Consider the following 23,206-nt stretch of genomic DNA (forward strand, 5'->3'; position numbering starts at 1 on the left):
CGGATGGGTCTTCCCTCACTCCCTTCACGCACATTTCATCATAGGCTGTCATCAGACTCTGCATTTTGCCAGCCTCCCACTGCCCCTGCATTCTGAAAGAGGCAAGTCTCAAAGAAATGACTCTCTTTGTACCCCAAGCTAGTGAGGTAGTCGACAAGTTGACCATGTTCTTTATATTAATAGTAAAAGCTCATTTCTTAGTCTAAGAGACAGATTGAGAAATCAGTGGCAGGCTGGGTGTGGTGACTCACACCTGTAATCCTAGCACTTAGGGAGGCCAAGGCAGGAGGATTGCTTGAGGTCAGGAGTTCGAGACCAGCCTAAGCAAGAGTGAGATCCTGTCTCTACTAAAAATAAAAAAATTAGCCAGATGTGGTGGCGCATGCCTGTAGTCCCAGCTACTCGGGAGGTTGAGGCAGGAGGATTGCTTGAGCCCAGGAGTTTGAGGTTGCTGTGAGCTAGGCTGATGCCACAGCACTCTAGCCCGGGCAATAGAGTGAGACTCTGTCTCAAAAAAAAAAAAAAAAAAAAAAAAAAGAGAGAGAGAGAGAGAGAAATCAGTGGCAGAAAGAGAATAGACTAGAGAATTCAGACTCCCAACCTAACACTTCCATAATAGCTCTCTGGATAAAAATCAGTTGCATAGAATCGATTGAAACACACGTAGGCAGTTTTTCTAGAACCACCTTGCCATCCAAACTCTTGCACAACTGCTGGGCTGGAAAGGGAGCCAGAGACTTCGACTAACAAAGGCTGCTGTTGATAGAGGTAGAGCAGGGAAGAGGAATAAGAAATTCAAGTGGAAAAACAGTCATTTAGCCTTATACATTAAAAACTTCCTCCAAGAACTAAACATTATTGTTCTGACTGAAAACTATACTCATTTGGCAAGATCCATGTAGATAAATAGGACTTTTATTCTAGGAATTGTGTCGAAATAAGCAATTCACAGGTCGATGGCTGGTCTTGGCAGAGCAAACACATACTATAACACCTGTGTGAGGTGTGCATGTGTCCATGTAGGGACATGGGGGTCTTCGTAAGAACGGGCCTTGAGAAGGGGCCCTGTGCTGGGTTTACATAAAGTTCTGTGTAAGAAGGGAAAAATAGAATAGTTCTGAGTGTTTCCAGGAGAAAAGAGGGAACTGTTTCTCTCTCCCTTCTTGTCTGTTTCAGAACCTGTCTTGGGGGTTGACCCCCATGTACCTGCCTGAGCAAAGGGTGTCTGGTGGCACTGCCTGTCTCACACCAGAGCCTCGATGCCCCCTGAGAACCCCTCAAAGGACCAAGTCCTGTTTCTCAAATTGGGATGCTTTAGGAAGCTACCCAAGAACTGTAAACATAGGCTACTTCCAGCTGTCCCCTCCCTGTTCCTTAGGGTAGTGATTTTCCCAAAATGACTGCTTTGAATTCAATAGATGAGGCTATTGAGGCTGATCAAAGATTGTAACCTCTCCGCCAGCACGGTGGCTCACGCCTGTAATCCTAGCACTCTGGGAGGCAGAGGCAGGAGGATCCCTTGAATTCAAGAGTTCAAGACCAGCCTGAGCAAGAGCGAGACCCAGTCTCTACTAAAAATAGAAAACCTTAGATGGGTGTGGTGGCCAGTGCCTGTAGTCCCAGCTACTCGGGAGGCTGAGGCAGGAGGATGCCTTAAGCCCAGGAGTTTAAGGTTGCTGTGAGCTGGGCTGACGCCACGTCACTCTAGCGCTGGCAACAGAGGGAGACTGTCTAAAAAAAAAGACTGTAGCTTCTGTGTTTAGTCCTTGTTATCAAAATATTTGTGCTCATCAATGCAACCTCATGGTTCTTATAAACTAACTTGATAATAATTGCTATAAATTAAAATGTATAAATTTATATCTCTTGTATCTACTATATCTACTGTTTATAATTATAACCTTATATAAGGTTTCATTTTAAAAGAAGATTTCACTGCTTAAAAAAAGATCACAACTTCTTTCGCTAGCTTTCCTAATCCCTCCAACTCTGAGTTGATTTTCTTCTTGTCACGGCACCATGGCACTTTTTACCATCTAACATACTATGTAATTTATTTTATATGTATTATTTATTTCTTATATTTGCTTTTATTATTTTTATTTTTTCATTTTTAAGAGACAGAGTTTCACTCTGTTGCCCAGGCTGAAGTGCAGTGTCACAATCATAGCTCACTGCAGCCTTGAACTCCTAGGCTCAAACGATCCTCTTGCCTCAGCCTCCCGAGTAGCTGGAACTACACATGCGTGCCACTATACTCAGCTAATTTTTAAATTTTTTATAGAGATGAGGTCTCACTATGTTGCCCCAGCTGGTCTTGAAGTCCTGACCTCCAGCGATTCTCCTATCTCGGCCTCCCAAAGTGCTGGAGTTATAGGCGTGAGCCGCCGTGTCTGGACTATTTCATATAGTTATTTTTTATAGTCTGTTTTCTCCCCACTGGAATGCAAACTCCATGAAAATAGGGACCTTGGTCTGTTTTGTTCACAGATGTATTCCCAGCTCATAAACTAGGACCTGGCAGATAGGAGAGGCTCAATAAATATTTACTAAATGATTTCATTTTTATTTACAGAGCGATTAGTGGAAATATGGATTAGCAAAGGGTCTCTTAGGGAAGGGAAGGGTTTCAGAATTACTGTCCTCAGTTTGGCCAGAAGCATGGCTCTACTGGCTGATTTCTTCCTGTGTATTTGTTGGTACCCCCCACTCCCAAACTCTCCCGCCTTCAGAAACATCACCTGAGTATTTGTCAGGGTCACACTGGTGGCAAGAAGTTTCTCCTTTATTTGAATAAGTGTTGGCTGGGCAGAGTTTGCAAAAAGAGGAGCCCTGCTTGGCTGCATATGTGCCGGGTTTGCAGGGGAAGCATTCTGAAGTGTAGGCCACCCCTAGGGAGAAAAAACAGCATGGAAAAGCAAGGACTAGCCCTGGAGACTGAGCCCCCTGGGGACCGACTCCCACCCTCCCTGCAAAGTCAACAGGCCAGGAAGTCAGTAACCCCACCTCCAGCCCCACTCTCGGTACCTGTTATGGCGATGTTTCTCACCAGCACAGGCTTGGAAACTTTGGACCACACCGAGAAGGCTGTGGTTCTCCAATAGAGGACATTATTGCCTCGATTTAACTCGACCTAAAAACCACAAGCAGGAGGCATTAGTTCATCACAGAGACAGATGTCACTAATGTGTTGGGAGCTCTCCTCTCACAGCCTGCCTGGCCGTGCCTACGCCGACCCTCTCCCTCCTCTTGCTCAGCTTTGCCCTTCCTCCCACCTTAGCTTAGCTCCTCTCTTTCTAAGCCTCCTCCTGCAACCCTGTCGTGTCCCCTCCCTCTGCTCCCTCGATCACATAGTCCATGAGCATCTCTTATGACCAGACCGGTAAAGGGACCTGAAGGTACTAACAGCAGGGTGACTGGCATCCCCTCATTCCTCTCTGGTTCTGCAGGGAAGAACCCCCCTCCCCAGAAAATACAGCCTTAAAGCTAGAAAGCTGCTGGTCTTTGGGTCAAGCCACAGGAGCAACAAGTCGGCCCACACCCGTATTCCATCAACTCTAGAGGAGAAGGAACATAGTGTCCCTGTCACATCAGAGCCCTGCTGTGCTAGAGACTCAGACTGGGAGGCGGCGGCACTCTCTGAGGAATGGCCCTTGGTCGCTTTTCTGGGATCTCCAGGGGAAGGCTGGTGTGATACTCACACTGTGGAATTCCCATCCTTTCTCCGTGGTTTTCATCCACCTGGAGTCATCCACATTGGGCTGGCACTGGTCGTTCTGAACCTGAGGCAGAGGAGTTTGGGACCAGAGCCTCAGCTTTCTAAGGAAATGAGTGCCTTACCCCACGCCACCAGCCCTCCAGAGGGCCCTTCTCTGGGGAGAAGAGTTGTCAATTTTCCTTAGGGACTGAGCTGAGAACACATGAGCCTTGAAGTAGGGCAGGAGCTAGATGCACACACAAGCGTCTGAGCGTTGACATCAAAGAAATGACGCGTAACTCAGACATGCTGTTTTTGCATCTGAGCAGGACAAAACACCTAGAAATCTTCCAGACTCTCTTCTGCCCCCCAAAGTCCTTTGACTTTAGCCTTTTCTCCTTGTCTCTTTAGGCCTCAGCTCATTTTGCCCATAGTGCTGTCCAGAGGGAAAACAATTGTGATGTCCCAAGCAGCACTACGCTCGTGATGGATTCTTGCAAATCAATCTGAACCTCGGGGAGTCTGTACCTCCCACCCTCTCCCTTGGCCAGGGGCTTACAAAAAACTCGAAGATGATGCTGGAGTCTGGGTAGTAGTATTCGAAGTTAACAGTGCCCGACTGCTTCAGGTTGACGGCGTACATCAGCGTGGCTGTGCATTCGTCCGTGTTGGAGGCGATGTAGTCACCCTGGGGGACCCACTTGGACCTGTGAGGGAACAGGAACCAAGTTCACTGGCAGGGGTACGGCCTGCCAGGCTTTGTGTCGTGTGCAGCTCTCCTGTTCTGCGCCGTCCCTGGGAATTCTAGACCTGGGACTCACAGTCCAAGCTTGGACCTGCAAATGCGCAGTGAAGAAGGACTAAAGAAGCTCTGAGGCAGATCAAGGAGCCTGGAGTACAGCCAACAGGAGAAAGCAGGCAGCTAACCTCCCCATCACACAGATCCACCCTGCAGACAGATGGCAGGTGGATTGGGGGCTGTGTTAATATTTATCGGTTGCTTACTGTCTCCCAGGTATTAAACTACATGGTATCTGTCTTCTTTTAACTTAATTTTTATTGTATTTAGAGATGGGGTCTCACTCAGTCACCCAGGCTGGAGTGAGGGTGGCACAATCATAGCTCACTGTGGCCTCAAACTCCTGGGCTCAAGGGATCCTCCTGCCTCAGCCTCCTGAGTCTGTGTAGCTGAGACTACAGGCGTGCATCACCGTGCCCAGCTACACTACATGTTTTAAATTCATGATTTCTTTTCCTCAATAAGAGGAAGTGCTATTTCTTTCCATTTAACAGATGATGAAACTGAGGCTGGGGGAGTACCGTGCCCAATACCACGAAGCCAGCAAGCGGCAGGGCTAAGATTCAAACCCAGCTCTGCCTAACTCCAAAGCTGCCAAAGTCAGTCAGTAAACACAGATGTTCTTCAGAAGTCAGAAGTCCACCCAGTCTAGTCCACCTGGTTTTCTGGAAATGTCCCCTTTATTCTTTTTTTTTCTATGTATGAGTTGAATTTGCAATTTATGGAAACATTCACTTGAAGATGCTACGTGTAAGTGGTTTTTACGGGAAGGGGTAAGGCCAGAGAACCCCAGAGACAACCAATCTGGTCGTGTCTGTTTTGTCTCCTCGGTACGTCTCAATTCTCCCTGGCCTCCCCAAGGGCTTTCCCTATGCCCACCACCTCCGAACTGCCTCCAAACTCATCTCCCCGCATCCAGTCCTGCATCCTCCAACCCCTCCCCACACTGACCACATCACTCCCCTGCTTAAAACCCCTGTGCCTGACTCTCTGGTCCCCTTAGGATGAGGTACAAATTCTTGGCCCCCTCTTTATACTCTAGCCCTACAGAATTTCTTTCAATTCCTCTGCCAAACTTCTCTTACTCCTGGGCCTCCCCACATGCTGTTCCCTCTTCCTAGAACAAACTTCCTCCTCCTTCCCTCTATTTAATTCCTACTCATGTCTTAGAGTAAATGCCACTTAATCTAAGAAGTCTTCCTTGACTCTACCTGCCTCTGCTATGGGTACCCTCAACTCTCTTTGTTTCCCTCCTCACATCCATAACCCCATTCTATTTTATTTATCTTTAGCATATTATGCAATGTTTGAGACCTACACAAAGTTATAATGAGCACTCATCTACCTGCCACCCTGCTTAAGAAATACAACACAGCAGAAGCCTCCGTGTGCCCCTGGCCAACCTCACCTCCTCGCCTGTGACACACTCCCTTCCCCACTGCCGAGTGAGCACTTACCTGAAGCTGTTGTTCCAACATCCTGTGTAGCGCTCTATCTGTATGTATCTATACAATACACTGTATGGGAGTACTTTGCATGTTTTAAAACTTTATGTAAATGGTATTATACTTTTATGTTCTGCAACTTGCTTTTTTGGGGGGAGGCTTCAATATAATGATTATAGGATTCATCCATATTCTCACATGTAGGTCTTCTCCATTTTTACTACTGTGTAATATTGCTCTTAATGGCTCTACCATATTTATTTATGCATTACTTATTGGTGGACATTTAAATTGTTTCCAATTGTTTGCTATTGTGCACACTCTGCTATGAACATTCTTGTTCCCGTCTCCTTATGCACATGTCTGAGTGAAATGCCTGGGAGCAGAACTGCTGGGTCAGAGGGTATGTGAACCTCCAACTTTACCAGCTACTGCTACCCTGTTCCCCAAAATGGTCATATCAATTTACACCCACCAGCAGTGTAAGAGAGCTCCCGGTGTTCTGCATCCTCTCCAAATTTGGAACTGTCAGACTTTAAAATTGTTGCCAACATAATGTGGTAGGAAGTAAGTGTCTAACTGGGCTTTCAATCCTATTTCCTTGGTTATTAGTAAGGTTGAGCATCTTAGTTTATTTGCAGTTTGAGTTTCCCCGTCTGATCAAACTTTATTTTATTTTAATTCTTCTTCAGCTGTCTCTCTTCCTGGCTGGCCTGTAGACTCTGTGAGGGCAGTGACCGAATTTACCTTGCTCACTAATGTATCCCCAGCACAAAGCCCTGAGCCTGGCACAGACGAAGGACTCAGGGATTAAACAGAGGAATGTGGGAATGGGTGATCAAAGACAACCCCACTATTTCACTGTTTTGCCCGACACTAGACCAGGTCTCCATTTGCTTAATAATGGCCAGTTAAGGGAACCTCAAATTAGTTCACAGGTTTCCCCTTGTTTGCCAAAATAACATGGTATTTCCTGTTCTTCAGTAGTCCGTGTTATTCTCAAAATGGAAACACGAACTGAGCTCATCCAAAATATCCCAGCTAACCAAGGAGAGAGCATTGATCTCTCCTTGTTGAAAGAGACTTTTAATGCTGGTGTGCTCCATGGCATAAGCTATAAATAACTCCTGAAGTTTGATGAATAATTAAAAGGATGCCATAAGTGGGTCACATTTGCAAATGCATCACAATTCTGATTTTCATCAGAGTTGTCACTGGTAAAGACATTTCACATTGAATACTAACATATTCTGATTAATTTCCAGGGCCAGGCATTGCTGTAAATTCTTTACCCGTATCATCTCATTTAATTCTTACCACAACCTATGAGAGCACTGTTTTTTCATCACTTTTAGGATGAAGGAACTGAGGCTTAGAGGTGATTAGGAAACTTGTCATAGGTCAGTTAGTTGTGATCTGCATATAATGTTTTTAATTTTTAATGTTTATGTTTATTTTTCTCTCATTCTTATTTCACTGTCACAGTCTTTGAGCTTCTGCTCAGTCTTTTCTATATGACATCCTGAGCACATAGCACGTGCCTATAATCCCAGCTACTTTGGAGGCTGAGGCGGGAGGATCGCTTGAGCCAATGGTTTGAGACCAGCCCAGGTAACATAGCAAGACCCTATCTCAAAAAAAAAAAAAAAAAGAAAGAAAGAAGAAAGAAGAAAGAAGAAAGAAAGAAAGAAAAAAAAGAGAAAAACCTGGCATATTTTCTGTAGGAATGGTCTTCTAAAAACAAAGCCAACAACATCCTTTCTCTTACTCCCTCTTCACTTCTGTTGCCTTTTGCTTATCCCAGTCTCTGATCTCAGACTGTTTCCTGCACCTTAGCCCTGGGACACATACCCAGGAACCATGGAGGATTCCTGAAGGCTCGGGATGCTGCCATGAAGACTACATTCAGTTGGTCTGTTTTGCTCCCAATTATTTATTTTGTGTCTACTTTGGGCTAGATGCTATGTTGTATGCCGGAGACACAGCAACAAACCAGGCTAGAGCTTGGCTTGCATTCTGTTTCTAGTAGACGAGACAGAAACTTCACCAATCACACAATCAGTCATAGTCATGACTGTGATAACAGGAGAAATAGAAGATGATACAAGAGTGTGTGACAGGAGTCTATGGGGTCAAAAATGATTTCTTTGAGGAGGTGACTTTTCGGCAGAGACCTGAGGGTTAAGTAGGAGTCATCTAGGAGAGGGGACAGAGTCCAATGGCCCCAAGAAGGGAAGGAGCATGGTGGTCAGGGTAGCTGGAGCACAGCAGGCGAGAGGGAAGGTACTTGGGGGAGGCTGGGCAGAGGGCAGAGGCCGGAGCGGCAGGGCCCTGCCGGCACTATGAAGGTAGCTGATTTCATCCTAAGAGCAATCAGTAACCATAGGATCCAGAGTTTTGAACAAGAAAGTATTGTGATTGGATTTTTGTTTTAAGAAGATGAATCTGGCTGCTGAGAGGACAGTGGCCGAGAGGGGGCTGGGAGTGGAAGCAGGAGAACAGCTGGGAGGCTCTTGAGGCAGAACCGGCAGGAGCCGAGGCTGGCTTGGGTGAGGTTGGAGGCCGTGGGGCTAGATTTGGGTAAATACACAGCTGAACAGGAAAGCCAGACACTTGGGCTCTTGGTACCAGCTCAATTATTGCCTTTCAGTGGGATGGTGGGGAAACCACAAAACCTCTCCAGGTGGCCATTTCCTCTCCATTTCTACGGAGCAGAAACATCCTCCCCCTCCCTCCCTCCCTCCCTCCAGGGATGTCGTGGGCTGCCTTAGGGTCCAGGCCCTGATATAGTCCGTGCCATAAATTGTTATTAACCTGCCGCATCCTGCCTTGCTGAAAGATAATGATTTCTCGACTCTCAGTGTTGTCCCCAGAGAGAGGAATCCTTCCTTTACACGGGTAGGAATTGATTGAGCCAGGTCTGCACCTTGTCCATGGTCAAATGACATTCTCCATTAGGACTCAAATGGGGATTGGTAGTCTTAACCCACACATTCCCTTTCCTTCCAGCTTTAATCCTCTCTAGCTTTATCTCTAGCTTTATCTAGCTTTATCTAGCTTTTTTTTTTTTAATTTCTTCTGCACTTTGGTGTTTTATTACTTCCAAATCTCAGGCTATGTACAGGAAATGAGAGCATTGTCAAAATAAAAAAAAAGGACCTAAAATGGCCTGGCTGGCATGGCCAGCCACCCTGTCCCGTGGGCCCCAGGGCCTCTTGGCACTGTGTGGCCTGTGCACCCGGCAAGCTGGTTTTGCAGTTGTTCTGGCAGAGCTGGGGGCGCGGGGGGGCGGAGGGGTGAGGGGGGGCGGGGGCAGAGCTTGCAGTCTTGTCCCCAGAGGTCTGGAGTTGCTGTAGGTGTCCCTAGGCATGCCAATGAATTTGACACATAAATATGAACTCTAAAATAACATTAAAACTGGATGACATATTGAAAGCCTGCTTCTTGGCTCAGACAAGATTTAAGTATAGAATGGGGGACATTGCTCACAGTTTTAGAAATCCAAGTGTAATACAATTCTTAAGCCCCTTCTATCTATTTGATCGCCTGGGTATAAGAGAAACTCATTTAGTTTCTTCCCACGTTCATTGTCAATATTTACCAAAGAGCAGTGTACTTTCACATCCTTGCATCCTTCCTCTTTTACTCCCTAGGACCCAACCTTGCCCTGCACACACTAAATGTCATTTGAAGGTGGTTTTATGGGGCAGCAGAAAGCTGGGGACCGGGTTGGAATTCCAATCTTACCAGTTGTAAGCTGGAAAACAAAGGGCAGGTCACTTAACCTTGCTGGGCCTCCAGTGCCGCCTCTCTGTAATACGAACAGTAATACCTATTCCACGGGGTTCTTGTGAGGATTAGAGAAAACAGTATGTGGAAAGCACCCGGAATAGTGTCTGGCACTCACACACAGTGTGAGGAAGAATGAGAGTTATGGATGTGTTATGCACATCTGAAATAAATAGCCAGTTCTCCACCTACCCTGGACTGAGCTTTTCAATTGCAGGCAAAGGTCTCCTTCTGAGCTGGGAAATTTTCCAGGCACTGGGGTCTCAGCCAGCTCTGACCAAAGCTCGGGTCTGGTCCTACTCTATCGCCTCATAAATTCAGGTTAGGCAGAACCAGTTTTAGAAGTTAGCACCAAGCCAGAAAGAACCCCGACTCTTGGCAATAAAGCATTGTGTTCCAGTCAAGTCGAGGAAGTGTAGTGGCTGATCCAAAATTCCACGGTGGAAATCCAGCGGGTTTTGTCTTAAGCAGACTGGGCCATTTAACCCTTGCCCCTCCTTATCTACTTTATCTCCCCGTGTTTTTCACCTCCCACAAAATGCCTGTCGGCCACTGGTAAGCTTAGGGCAGTGAGCGTCTGAGGATGAGTCACATCCAGCAGTCCTGGGGGACCCGCAGCAGGCCTCCCCCTGGCAGCGTGGCTCCTCTTCCCATCCCGTCCTCCCAGCCCAGCCTGAGGAGCAGCGGCGGGGCAGGGGGTGGCATGTAAACTCACGAAGTGCAGTTCTCGGTGGACTCAGAGATGCTGTCATCGATCTCCATGTTGGCGGAGAGGCTGGCAAAGCCGTGGGGCAGCTCATCCCACTCGTCGAACCGGATACCTGTGCCCAGGGAGTAGCGGCCCTCCGCGCACGGCTTACAGGACTGGTCCTTCATGTCCAGAAACTCCCCGGCGTTGCAAGAGAAGGCTGGAAAAGAGGACGGGGACACGGGAGCGGGGTGAGGTCGCTGCAGCCCCAGGAGAGGTGGTCGGGCTGTGGGCATCCCCAAGGGAGAAGCACAGGGTCGGGTGCGAGGAGTCTGACCCACTAACATGTAGGACCATGGCCCGTATTGTGTGATTCTGCTTGTATGGAATGTCCAGAAAAGGCAAAGCCATAGGACACAGAAAGTAGATGTGTGGTTGCCAGGGGCTGGTGGGAGGGACCTGGGGAGAGATTGCTAATGACATGAGGTTTCTTTTCAGGGTGATTAAAATGTTCTGAAATTGTAGAGTGATGATGGTTGCCATGAATACTCTAAAAACCAATGATTTTTACCTTTAAAGGGGTGAATTTTATGGCACGTAAATTATATCCCAATAAAGCTGTTAATAAAAGAGAGAGAGTGATTGATTTAGGGCCATGGACGCTCTGCCTTGCTCCAGGACTTTGGGCTTATCGCTGGCAGTCTCATTTCCTTTGGAGAGGCGCGTAGGCCATTCTGGAGCTCTCCAGTAAAGAGGATGCCGTGGTCTCTCCTGCTGACCCCTCTGAATGGTGCACAGCCCTTCAGCCTGGAATTTCCCCCTTGAGTCTCTGGCCTCTGTCTCCTCCTTTCTTGTTCTGCTACTACCATGCTAGCTGGGATTCTCATGACCCGCTAACTCAGCCACGGCAATGCCCTCTTAATTAGGTCCCTATTCTTATTTTTGCACATTCTGTGGTCAGAGGTATCTTTCTAAAACACTGATATGTACTACTAGTCTCCTTATTTAAAAAATAATCAGACATTCCCTTTTGGTTATTGAATTAAGCTCTCAGCCTGGCATTCAAATTCTACCACAATTTCCCCCTGAATAACTCTTCATCTTGACTTTCTACTACAGACCTATCTCCACCTCAATCCCACCTGTCACCTTCTCGGTGTTGCCTCCACCCAGGACCACAAGCTCTTTCCCAAATGTGTCGCTGTTCTTCCACCTCCAAACTTTTGCTCAAGTGGTCCTCCCAGCTGTTCCTGATTTCGAAGCATCCATTATGCTCATTCTTTCTCTCACTGTATATGTCTGCCACCCACTAGGCTCTGAGCTCCTCCAAGGACAGCTGGCTCAGTGACTAGCACAGACAGAGTGGGAGCTCCACGAGGTTTGCTGAAATAATGAGTGGATGAATGAATGTCTGCTCCTCCCACCACAGCGTAAGCTTCTGAAGACAGAGACGGGGCTTATTCGTGTTGTGGTCCACACTGCACGTGCACATCCTGGTGCTTACACATGGTGGGAGCTCACCGAAGTCGGCAGAGTGAACTGAAGATGGCTCATTCGTTTCCATTAGTCACACCTCGGTTCTGCTCAGATCTCAGCAATATCAGTTTATTAATTTAATAAGTAGTTATTTATAAATACAGTGCCCACTCAACCAGGCACTGTGCTGAGCTGATGTTAGAATTTGAATACCCTCAATCGCCTTTCAAATTCTTCAAATGATTCCTTAATTCTAGTGCCTGATTTTTATTGTTATTCTCTTTGCATTCCTAAAAGAACAGTGCAAGGGCGGAGCTCCAATCGGTTGGTTACCCCACGGTGCTTTTACAGAACAGTGCAGGAGAAATTGCCACTTGTAGAAGAGTTGTGACTGCAGTCACAGAGGCAGGGCTGGGAGCTGCACCGAGACACTGTCTTTCCTAGTGCACAGTCAGATCCACAGTTGGGAGCATTCTTGTCTCCTTATGATGCCTGGTGCATTTTAAAGGATGTCTCTGCAGAAATTTATCCTCTCTGGCTTCCTTTTTAAGAACACAAGCAAATCGTAATCTTCCCTAATGACTGATTGTGGCTGGGGAGTATAGATTGGAGAGAAACACACAGGCAAAAAAGAAAATGTATGCAAAAAGAAAAAAAAAAAAAATCTGTGTGGCACACAGCTGGAATTTTTGCTTATCCACTGATGGGATTTAAATTTTTTTTTAAAAAATGAAAGCAAATTCAAATATCCAGTTTGCATCCATGAAATAATATTTTTGCACCAAATTTCAAAAGGGTTGGGGATGAGGACTAACTAGGGGAAAGATCTGACTCCTTAAGGCAGCTGCACTGCCAGGAAGGGCCTATCTTGGACAGCAGGAGGCTTGGAGGGAAAATGAAAGCTAAGTGGCAGGGAGGCCCTGGAGCAGGATGGCTGCTTACAGCACTCGGTGCCCTTGACGGGGTCGGGGAGGCTGGTGCACAGGCCCGGGGTGTGCGGCACGGCGACCCTCCACCTGGAACCCGTGCTGTCACACGCGGTGTACTCATAGTGGTACTCAGACTGTAGGGGAGAGAACAGTGGGCAAACGTCCATTAGCAGCGATCAAACATTAACAGCTTCCCACCCACTTCCTGCCCAGCAGGATGGCTACTGACAGTCGCTGTCACAGTAATGGGCCCTGGAAACCCGAGCAGGGAGTGAGGCATCATGGTGCTGAAATGATTACGATGCAAGTATGAGAACTACAATAATTTGGATCATTTCTTTCCACCTGGCCATGGTCTAGTCCCTAGAAATACATTTTTTGTGCGTGTGACTCTCTTTGCTGTTGTGGGTAAGTAATGTCCTGATGGAACAGAGGATTGTGGGAAGGTAACTAAAGAACAGGCTAGAAACAGATGGAGTTTTTCTTATTCCAAACTGTAGAATTTATGAGCAAGGATGTTTTAAATGGAATGATGTCCTGAATGGAAAGGCTGGTCCACAAAAAAATTACAAAGCATTGTCCCAGAAGCTGTATTTCTATTTCCCTGTGTTCCTCACACCCCCTTATGCCGAGAAGGACTACAAATTCCTACTTTCATTTTGTGAAAATGTCATATTTAGCCCAGGCAGGTGATGTGTTCTCATCACATGAGCCTGTTCACGCCTACTTTCTCTGTGCAGTGAGAAACTCACAGTTCAGTTGCTTTACTTGAACTAAGAATAAACTGAATGATAACAGCAAAACAGCCAAATCAAGCATTAAATAAAACAACAGCAAAAACAACAAAAAGTGCTACTCAGGAGAAAGAAAACACAATTGATGGGTCAAATGTTCTTAAGTATTTCTCACTCTTTTAAATCTTATAATAAACAACCGTCCATGGAATTAGTGACGATTTGGGCTCTGACAAGTATTTTACAATCTTACCTAAAACTATATTCAAACCCAAAGGTACTTTGTGTTACAGTATCCATGAGAAAAATAAAACTAATATTCCCCTTCAATCCACATGACAGCATGATTATATGGCACGTATAACTTCAAGGAACTGACAATAAAAATGAGACAGTTCTGAGTTTGCTAATCTAATAATGCATCAGGACCAAAAGGAAAAGTTTTACCTTTTGGAATAGGTAAATATACTGCATTTGATCCATTCTAAGGTGCATGTTTTTTCTACATTTAACCTCTATGAAACCAAGATGCATCTTATAAATGACACAGTAAGGAAGCATTGTGTCATATTAACTGATAGAGCTGTTTCTTTCTTTGTGGCACATAAAAAATGGTCTTAGAAGAAGTGGCATCTCGGTCTTGTTGAAATATGATAAACGTGTTGTTTCTTGATCTCTGGTTTCAGAAACTTAGAATGATCAGAGAACAATTTTAGGGCTTCACTTTTATTTTCCTCTATGAGAAATATCACCAAATACATATTGTTTGCCAAGCACCTAGAGGTAGCAGATGCGCCTGGTGAGCTCAAGACAGCAACACATGAACTCAGCATTTTCACCTAAGGGAGAAGATGCAGAGGAGATGGGGAAAATTTGGAGAACTTCCAGCCTAAATTTTGACCAGCATCTTTGGCTTTGGATTTAGATGTCAGTGTCACCTAGGAAAGAAAGCAGACCAGGACGGGAGTTCTTTGTGCCCTGGGGCTACCGTCTCTTTGGGGCTATTTTTCCTCACAGTTCCACTCTTCCTCATCTCAGAGGATGCTGAGGATAAGTAGGGCGACTACACACATATCACATCAATTCCAGTTCTAAAAATGATACTCTCAAAAGGGTTTTGCTGCAAGAATGAGGGGTCAAATCCTCAGTATGTAAATTAAATGGAGGATTGTGTGAACAAGGCAGAAAGGATTCAATGTTCTGCCCATGAGCGTAATCATGTGGTCTTTTTATAGTGCTTTCATTGTTCCCAAACACCTCATTTGATCTTCACAACTCCCTATAAGGCAAACAGAGCAGAGGCTGTTCCCTCCATTGCACCAATGAGAAAACTGACCCTCAGTGGGGTGAAATAGCTCATCCAAGGTCACACAGCCTGTACATCACTGAGCTAGAACCCTCCACCAGCCCCTCCCACCAGGAATCCTCTTCCACCCTCATAGAGCTGATCAAACACAAACTCACACTGGGCCAAATTTAAAAGCCAAATCTAAAAATTAAATATGACAGTGTTGGTTGACTGCCAGCAGCCAGGCTCACATTCTCACTGAGAATCAGTGTTAAAATATCTAATCTGTTCAAGCAGATAATTCCCATTCACTCTGACTGCATTTGGCCTTTTGGGAGCACATGGGCCAAGTCCATTACTTTTCATAGTCTTTCATTTGGTGTCCCCTGAGTCCCACTCGGGTGGGAGGTTTGCTGGGGAAAAATGGTAGTTCTAAGCCTTAGAAAATTTCCCTTTCAATATGTGCTAATTTATACTTCATGCCATTTGGGAATATCTACAGCCTTGGAGGTGGCTGGCTCTGATGCACCTGTTTCAAATCTGAACTGTATTTGAGATCGTACCACTCAAGACATAAGCTTAGAGAGAGTTAAATCAGGGGTATAACTGGCAGGACTCCTCAATTATGTTAAGTGTTCTGTGAACAATTCTCCAACAGTACCTCAATCTACCTAGTGATCTATCTTTGAAAGTGTACAATCTGCATATTGTACAGATTCACAAAGGAGGCACACAAACACATTCGGTGTATATATACAGCACACAATTCCTTCCTCCCCACCATGCACGGTTATAATGACACATATCCAAACCATAATGCTAAATGAGACACAGCAAGCAGTGGCTGCTGCCTGTTCATCAGGGAAATAAGGGAAGGGTTAGGAATAAGGGAAGGACTATGAGTTAATCTGTCCTCCCCAGCATCACCCCACTGTGTAATACTCCTGGGCATGTAAGGAGGAAGAGGAAAAAACTCTGAAGTTGAAGTCTGCTTTGCCTAATACTGAGCTATCTGTTGGTAACACTGGTCTTTCAGCTCCAGAAGAATTTACTCAGACCCACAATAGTTTTAGTCCTTGCTGTCTAGGTATTGAATGGACTGCTGAAATGATTTTTTTTTTTTAAATTGCGAAGTCAGGATGGTATCTGGATGGAAATCTGTCCTTCCTTCCACTTTTCCCCACCTTTCTTTCAAAATAACATGTCTTAGTTTTTATTATTTTATTTTATATTTTATTTTTTTACGTGTCAGAGAGCTGCTTTAATGTCTTAGTTTTTAAATGATTATCAAACCAATAGATTAGAGACTAAATCTTGTTGGTAATCTGTGGTTAGATGCTAGAGTAGTATTTGATTGCCATCCACTGTGGAAAATAGATACAATTTAAGCTGATGAGCTGGTGACAAAGGGATGTGGTCCACAATGCTGGTGGTGGGAGGGCCATAAGGACTGGGTTAGCCTCTTTTGTATGTCCTAAGTCAACAGGCCAGTTAGAAATGATCCCACCACATGATGCTCAACTTCCCTAAGCCACAGTTGCTTATCAAAAAATGGGGATACACAAATATCTGTCTTATTAGCAGGGCTGCTGTATACGGTTGTGCAGGCTATTCACAAGGCTACCTAGCTCAGGGCGTGAGTGGAGGGTGAAATCTAGCTCAAACTGCTAGATGGTATGCCCTGTCGTGGGGCTTCATCTGCCCTGAGAGGGAGTGCCTTATTCCCATGTGCAATTGGTCAGCTGTGAGCATAACTAAGGTGATGTAGGTCAAGCACTTAGCACAGTAGGCTTTTTCATCTCCAAAACAACCCAGTGAGGTGGGTACTATTATTTTACCATTTTACAGATGAGAAAACTGAGGCGTTGTGAGGTGAACTTGCTCACTCCAGACCACCTAGCCAGGAGGTTGCCAAGCCAGGGTTGGACCCAGACTATCTGAACCCAGTCTGTGTTCAAGGCTGCCGGTATTTGAGAGCCTCCTGTCACATTCACAAAGTGTGTCTGGGGCTCAGCATTGGCTCTCAAGCTGCTGAAAACTTTGCAAGGAAAGCCAATCGTATCAAAAACTTTGCAAGCACACATAGAAGTAACATTCATAGGGCGTTGGGCAGGTTGGCCGGGAAGGGGAGATGGGTAAATTCATACCTAATGGGTACGGTGCACAATGTCTGGGGGTTGGGCACGCTTGTAGCTCTGACTTGGGTGGTGCAAAGGCAATATATGTAACCAAGACATTTGTACCCCTGTAATATTCTGAAATTTTTAAAAAAGGACATTTAAAAAAAAAAAAAAACTTTGCAAACAAGGCCCAGGGGGAAAAGGCGCAAGTCCAAAACTGTGTGGAATGGGAAGGCTGGAAAGTACTTCAAACCTTGGAGGTTCAACAAGGACATCTATTGTTTTTGCCTGCCCTGTGTCCATCCCCGCCTCCTGCAGGTAACAGCGCCCCTGTGGGCGGACGCATTGCCTCCTTATCATATACAGGCTCAGTGGGATTGTCAAATGAGGTGGCCCACCCTCCTCTGCCATGGGATGGACATACGACCCACACTGGCCAATCGGATGATCTCCCTGAATAAGTGGGAAATGGGATGAGGGGGCTGAGGACACTTAGCCACTGAGCAGGGACCTCAGGTGGGTCGGAACTGAGAGAGGGATGGGGTGGGAAAGTGGGGCCGCTGGGGGTAAGCCCCACCTTACTTCCCAGTTCCGCCTAGGGCTGCTGTTGGTGCCCCCCAACAAAAATCCACCTTAGTAATAAAAATGAAGATTATGTAAGTAAAATAAGCCAGCCACAAAAGGACATATACTGTATGATTCCACGTGTATGAGGTACAGAGTAGTCCAATTCATAGAGACAGAAGGTAGAATGGTGGTTGCCAGGGGCAGGGGATTGGGGCGGTACTGTTTAATGAGCACAGTGTTTCAGTTTTGCACGATGAAGAGTTCTGTGGATGAGGGTGATGGCGGGCTGGGGAGGGGACAGAGCATAAGTAGATATGCAAATAAGCTTAATTGCCACTGCGCACTCTTGCTTGCCCCAATTCTCCAGAGAAAGGTCTTGCTGTCTAAGGACTCTGGCAAAAACAGTAACGCATATCTCTGACACCAACCTGACACCAACCACTGAACTACATTTTTTCTTCTCCAAGTGATGGTGGTTTGAAAGCCAGGACACGCCAGCCCGCACAGACATTTAGCCCAGTTGCTTAGAAGTAACCTGTATGCAACAGCAGAGCTGAGAACTGCCTGAGTGAGAAGCACAAGGTGATCCCGTGGAAGTGGGCTCTACTATTCTACTGGCCTTCTTCCTGCCAGGGCGTTTCTCCAGCCCCGCTGGCCAAGGATGCTGGTAACAGATGGCTCAGACAGGCTGGAGAGCCAAAGGGCTGCCCTCCAAACAGGGCCTCCAGGGATTAACACGGGGGAGGCAGTCTGAGAAACTAGGAAACAATGACCTAGTTGGTCATTTGACTCCTCTAGTCCTCAGTCTCCTCATCTATAAAATAAGAAAGTTGGACTTAGGCAATTTCTGATTTCTAAAATTCTCTCCAGTTCCAAGACTTTATTATTTTGTGCTGGTACTTGCATGGAAATCTGTTCTTCCTTCCATATTTTTCCTCCTTTCCTTCAAAGTAGCACATCTTAGTTTTTAAAAATAATTATCAAAGTAATACATGTTAATTGTAGAAAAAATGAAAATACAGACTAGAATAAAAAAGAAAATAAAAATCTGCCATAAATCCACCAAGCAGAGATAACTACTTTTAACATTTTGCTGTATTTCTTTCCACACTCTTTTTCTGTACATGCATGTGCATTTCAAAAACACAGTGAAGATCACATGGTATCCAGTTTTGTGTTCTGACTTTTTTTTCTCCATTTAATTTTAGGGCACAAGCACTTTCCTATGTCTTTAATGGCTGCATCATAGTTTCTTTAACTGTTTTCCTATTGTTGGGCCTTGAGTTTTGTCCCATTTTTCCTTATTTTAAATAGCACTACAATGACATTTTCTGTGTATGTCTGATTATTTCCTTTGGATAAATTCCCAGAAGTGGAATTACTAAGTTAAAGGAGTATGAATTCCTTCAAGATTCTTGATCAGCAAGGGAGATTTCTAAGATAAAATAAATCTCTAAGTCTTTTTTTTTTTTTTTTTTGAGACAGTCTCATTCTGTTGCCCAGGCTAGAGTGCCGTGGCATCAGCCTAGCTCACAGCAACCTCAAACTCCTGGGCTCAAGTGATCCTCCTGCCTCAGCCTCCTGAGTAGCTGGGACTACAGGCATGCGCCACCATGCCCGGCTAATTTTTTTCCTATATATTTTTTAGTTGTCCAGCTAATTTTCTTTCGATTTTTAGTAGAGACAGGGTCTTGCTCTTGCTCAGGCTGGTCTCGAACTCCTGAGCTCAAACGATCCTCCCGCCTCGGCCTCCCAGAGTGCTAGGATTACAGGCGTGAGCCACCGAGCCCGGCCTCTAAGTCTTTGTTTAAAAAAGCTTTCTATTGGCCAGGCGCGGTGGCTCACACCTGTAATCCTAGCACTCTGGGAGGCCGAGGTGGGCCGATCCTTTGAGCTCAGGAGTTCGAGACCAGCCTGAGCAAGAGAGAGAGACCCCATCTCTACTAAAAATAGAAAGAAATTATATGGACAGCTAAAAATATATATAGAAAAAATTAGCCAGGCATGGTGGTGCATGCCTGTAGTCCCAGCTACTCGGGAGGCTGAGACAGGAGGATCGCTTGAGCTCAGGAGTTTGAGGTTGCTGTGAGCTAGGCTGACGCCACGGCACTCACTCTAGCCTGGGCAACAGAGTGAGACTCTGTCACAAAAAAAACACAAAAAACAAAAAACTTTCTATTATGGTAAATTAAAAATTTTTATTATGGTAAATTTGAAATATGTTATTTCAAATATATATTTTTAAAAAACCAAAAGAGTATGGTGAGCCCCCTGTCCCATCACCCAGTGTCGACACTTAACCAGTTTCTGCTGTTCTTGCTTCATCTACCTCCACCTGCTCCTCCCCACATGAGATTGTTATTATGTTTTTTTTCTATCTCTGTCTCAGAGGCAAAAAAGATTTTTTTATGGTTCTCTTTTTTGTAAGGTAAAATTTATATATGTTGAAACACACAAATCTTAACTGTACAATTTTGATAGATGGGTACACTTGAGTAAAACATTAACAGGGCTAAGAATAGCTACCCAAGGACTGTGAGGCAGAGGGGACAACTCCCCTGCCACCGCTAAGCCGAGAACAGACAGAGCCAAGCAGGTGTCTCGCGTTCCGAGTCTTAAAATCACCAAGCCACTGCTGCACAGCCACGACCAGCCAAGCAAACAGAAGATCAACATGACTTGGGTTTGTCTTGGCTGGGACAGGGCCCAAGGCAAGAAACAGGTTCTTAAGTAAACCGCCGTTTTGACCAGAGCCAACTTTTGACTGGAGGCCTCGGGGTCTGCAGGGGGCCGCCTCCTTCTGCCCCCCCTTCCCAGACTCACCTCCCTTCCCCTCTCACAGTCCCTGGAGAGCACCTGACCCAGACAGGTGCAGGTTCCATTAATCAACCCCAGGTTAACGGAAGCGCTTTGTCACTTCTGGCATCCTCCATAAGTTCCCTGTTCGGGACAGACTAGCCCTTTGCAGGGAAGTACGAATGAGCTCCACTTAGCGCAGGAATATGGAAAACCATAGAGAAATGTCAGAATTTGAAACAGAAATCCCCCAGATGAGACTTTCTCTCAGGCCCAGCCCCAGCTGGATGGTTTCCTGAACTTTGTTCTTTTTGCTTCAGGGTGCCCTGCTCCAGTTTTGGGTGGATGGTCTGGCTGAGCCTCAGGGGCACATCAACCTCACGGAGGCCCATTGTGAAAGTGAGGTGGCCTGGGGAGGACCTTTCCTATTGTTCTCCAGCTGGTCAGACTGGAGCCTCCCTCCCTCCTCCCCTCCCTCTGAGGACTGCCGGCTCAATAGCTGTGTCTCCTGGGTCCTAGGGCCTGCACACACCAGCCCGACCTCGGATCATTAAAACTGCCTGGAGATCCTGTTAAAAACACACATTCCTGGGCTCTACCCGCAAGATTCCAGTTCTCCTCTAGATTTTCTCGTCCTTTCTCCCCTTTCAAAACTCACTCTTCTCTGCCTCAAGACTAAGTATTTATCCCATTTGGAAATAAATCAGATAAACAAATCTCACACAAGAGAGGCGTCCTTAACCCACAGTCCATGGACCACTTCCCCCATACAACCAGATGCAGAATTTTAGGTATATGCATTTTTCTGGGCAGCAGGTCCACAGTTTTCATCAAATCCTCTAAGGAGTCTGGGATCTCTCTCCCCGTTACATAGAACAACATTGAAACCTGCCATAATATATTAATAACTTTAAAGTACAATAGTCTAATATTTTACCACACCAAAGCTGTTTCCTGTTTTATTTTGTTTTGTTTTGCATTTGAGACAGGGTCTTGCTCTGTCTCCCAGGCTAGAGTGCAGTGGCATCATCATAGCTCACAGCAACCTCCAACTCCTGGGCTCAAGTGATCCTCCTGCCTCAGCCTCCCGAGTAGCTGGGACAACAGGTGCATACCACCAAGCCCGGCTAATTTTTGTATCTTTTGTAGAAAGCAGGTCTCACTATGTTGCTCAGGCTAGTCTAGAACCCCTGGCCTCAGCAATCCTTTGCCCTCAGCCTCCAGAAGTACTAAGATTACAGGCATGAGCCACCATGCCTGGCCTGTTTACTTTTTAACAGCGTGGCTGAAAACTTTAACCCAGTGATTTTCAAATTATGCTCCAGAGCCTAGGGGTTTGGAAAGCCAGACCCTTCAAAGAGTCCCCCCTTTAATGAAGCAATATTTTAAAAATGTCTTTTACATGTTTCTGCTTCTAAATTAAAATTTTGTTTAAACCAAAAATTTCATGCATCAAAAAAGCTAGGATGCCAGAGTCTTTACTTAAAAGGACGAGTTGCTAATGGTGAAATTGCAGGCACTGAGGCAGACTCATAGAATCAAGGATGCCTCTTTGGCTTCCCTTTAATCACCCCACGTGGTTAGTTGTTTCTTCTGCCCACAAGTAAGACCTCACCTCCCCCGGAGCAGGCACCAGGCCCAGCAGCGCCCCTGAAGCAAACAGACCCCAAGCTGGCTGATCTCTGCTGGTTGTCCTCAGTCCCTGACTGTTGCCTAGCAACATGGTGGGCTGCTCTGGGGCTCCCAGTATGAAGGGGTCTGGGGGAGCCCTCACCAGACACTGCCCATTCCGTCAGCATTGTTCAACTCTACTCTGGGTTTCCAGCTTCTATTTTGATCAAAAACAGCAGAGACAGCACCTGATCCCCTGGCGGGGCCTACCCTGCTGCTTTGGCTACGGACACATCACACAAAGCAGATAGTGGGTCTCTAGTCCAGCTGGGGAAGTTTGTGCCACCATGCTCTGAGCCAGACAGGACCCTGACCCTGCTGTCCAACCTGTCTGTAACTTAAGCTGCCTGCCTTTTGGGGGCAGAGCCTCGGCCTGGGTGTTCCTGGGAAACACTGACCAGTCAAGTGAAGGAGACGGGACTGCTGTGGTGGTAACAGCCACCACAGTGAGCACCTATGAGCAACCCTGTGCCGGGCTCTGGGCCGGGAATTGCATGTGCAACTTTCCCTTTAGCACTCACAGAGGCCCTCTGAAGTGTTGCCAATATCCCTGCTGCCTTGACCTCCCAGTTTACAATTGTAATCCACTCTCCTATCCCCCCAACTATTGATCCCTCAAATCTGCTTGACTTTTTTTTCCCATAGCACTTACCACCTTCAAACACACTTTATAACTGTGTTTATGGCTATTTCTGCCCCTGCCCCCCTTCCAGATCAGATATAAGCTCCATAAGAACACACATCTTTGTTTATGTCCATGGCGGTAGCCCAAATACCCAGAACAGTGCCTGGCACGGTAGCTGTCAATAAATATTGGTTGAATGACTTAATGGTGGAAGAGGGTGTGGCCCTACAACACTCCAGAGTTGTGCAGGTGCTGGGATGAGCCCCCAAAGGTCCAGACCCTGCTGTCGTCCTGCCACTCCACACTACATGATCGTGGCCAGTCACCCCTTATCTATAAAACAGGGATGGTAACACCCTGCTAAGATGATTAAATAGATCCCCCCACCCCCCGAAACTGAGTAACATCTCTCTGGATGATTAGGAGGGACTATGTTCAGGAAATCTCTTTGTAAACTGTTTTTTTTTTTTTTTTTTTTTAAATCTAGCTACTGCTATGACCCTGCCTGAAGAGGGTTTACGAGGGGACACCCAGGCGTTCTGGATTCTTTCTGGCAACAGGGCTAAGAGAAAGGAGCCCCAC

The 23,206-nt window shown here is 46.1% G+C and overlaps 1 protein-coding gene across 2 annotated transcripts in view; it reads right to left on the reverse strand.

Moving 5' to 3' along the window:
- Positions 1–23,206, reverse strand: part of ELAPOR1 (endosome-lysosome associated apoptosis and autophagy regulator 1) — a 74,222-nt gene that overhangs the window by 20,277 nt on the left and 30,739 nt on the right. The window contains exons 2-7 of one of the 2 annotated variants that reach the window (XM_069479063.1): positions 12,837–12,957; positions 10,446–10,638; positions 4,257–4,404; positions 3,702–3,782; positions 3,028–3,133; positions 2,742–2,891 (exon numbers count right to left, since the gene is read on the reverse strand). In XM_069479063.1, the coding sequence (XP_069335164.1) occupies positions 2,742–2,891; positions 3,028–3,133; positions 3,702–3,782; positions 4,257–4,404; positions 10,446–10,638; positions 12,837–12,957 (799 nt within the window). The remainder of the gene's footprint in view (positions 1–2,741; positions 2,892–3,027; positions 3,134–3,701; positions 3,783–4,256; positions 4,405–10,445; positions 10,639–12,836; positions 12,958–23,206) is intronic. The other variant, XM_069479065.1, reaches the window with a different exon arrangement.

Source organism: Eulemur rufifrons, chromosome 8 (genome assembly GCF_041146395.1).
Source record: "Eulemur rufifrons isolate Redbay chromosome 8, OSU_ERuf_1, whole genome shotgun sequence".
Lineage (NCBI taxonomy): Eukaryota > Metazoa > Chordata > Mammalia > Primates > Lemuridae > Eulemur > Eulemur rufifrons.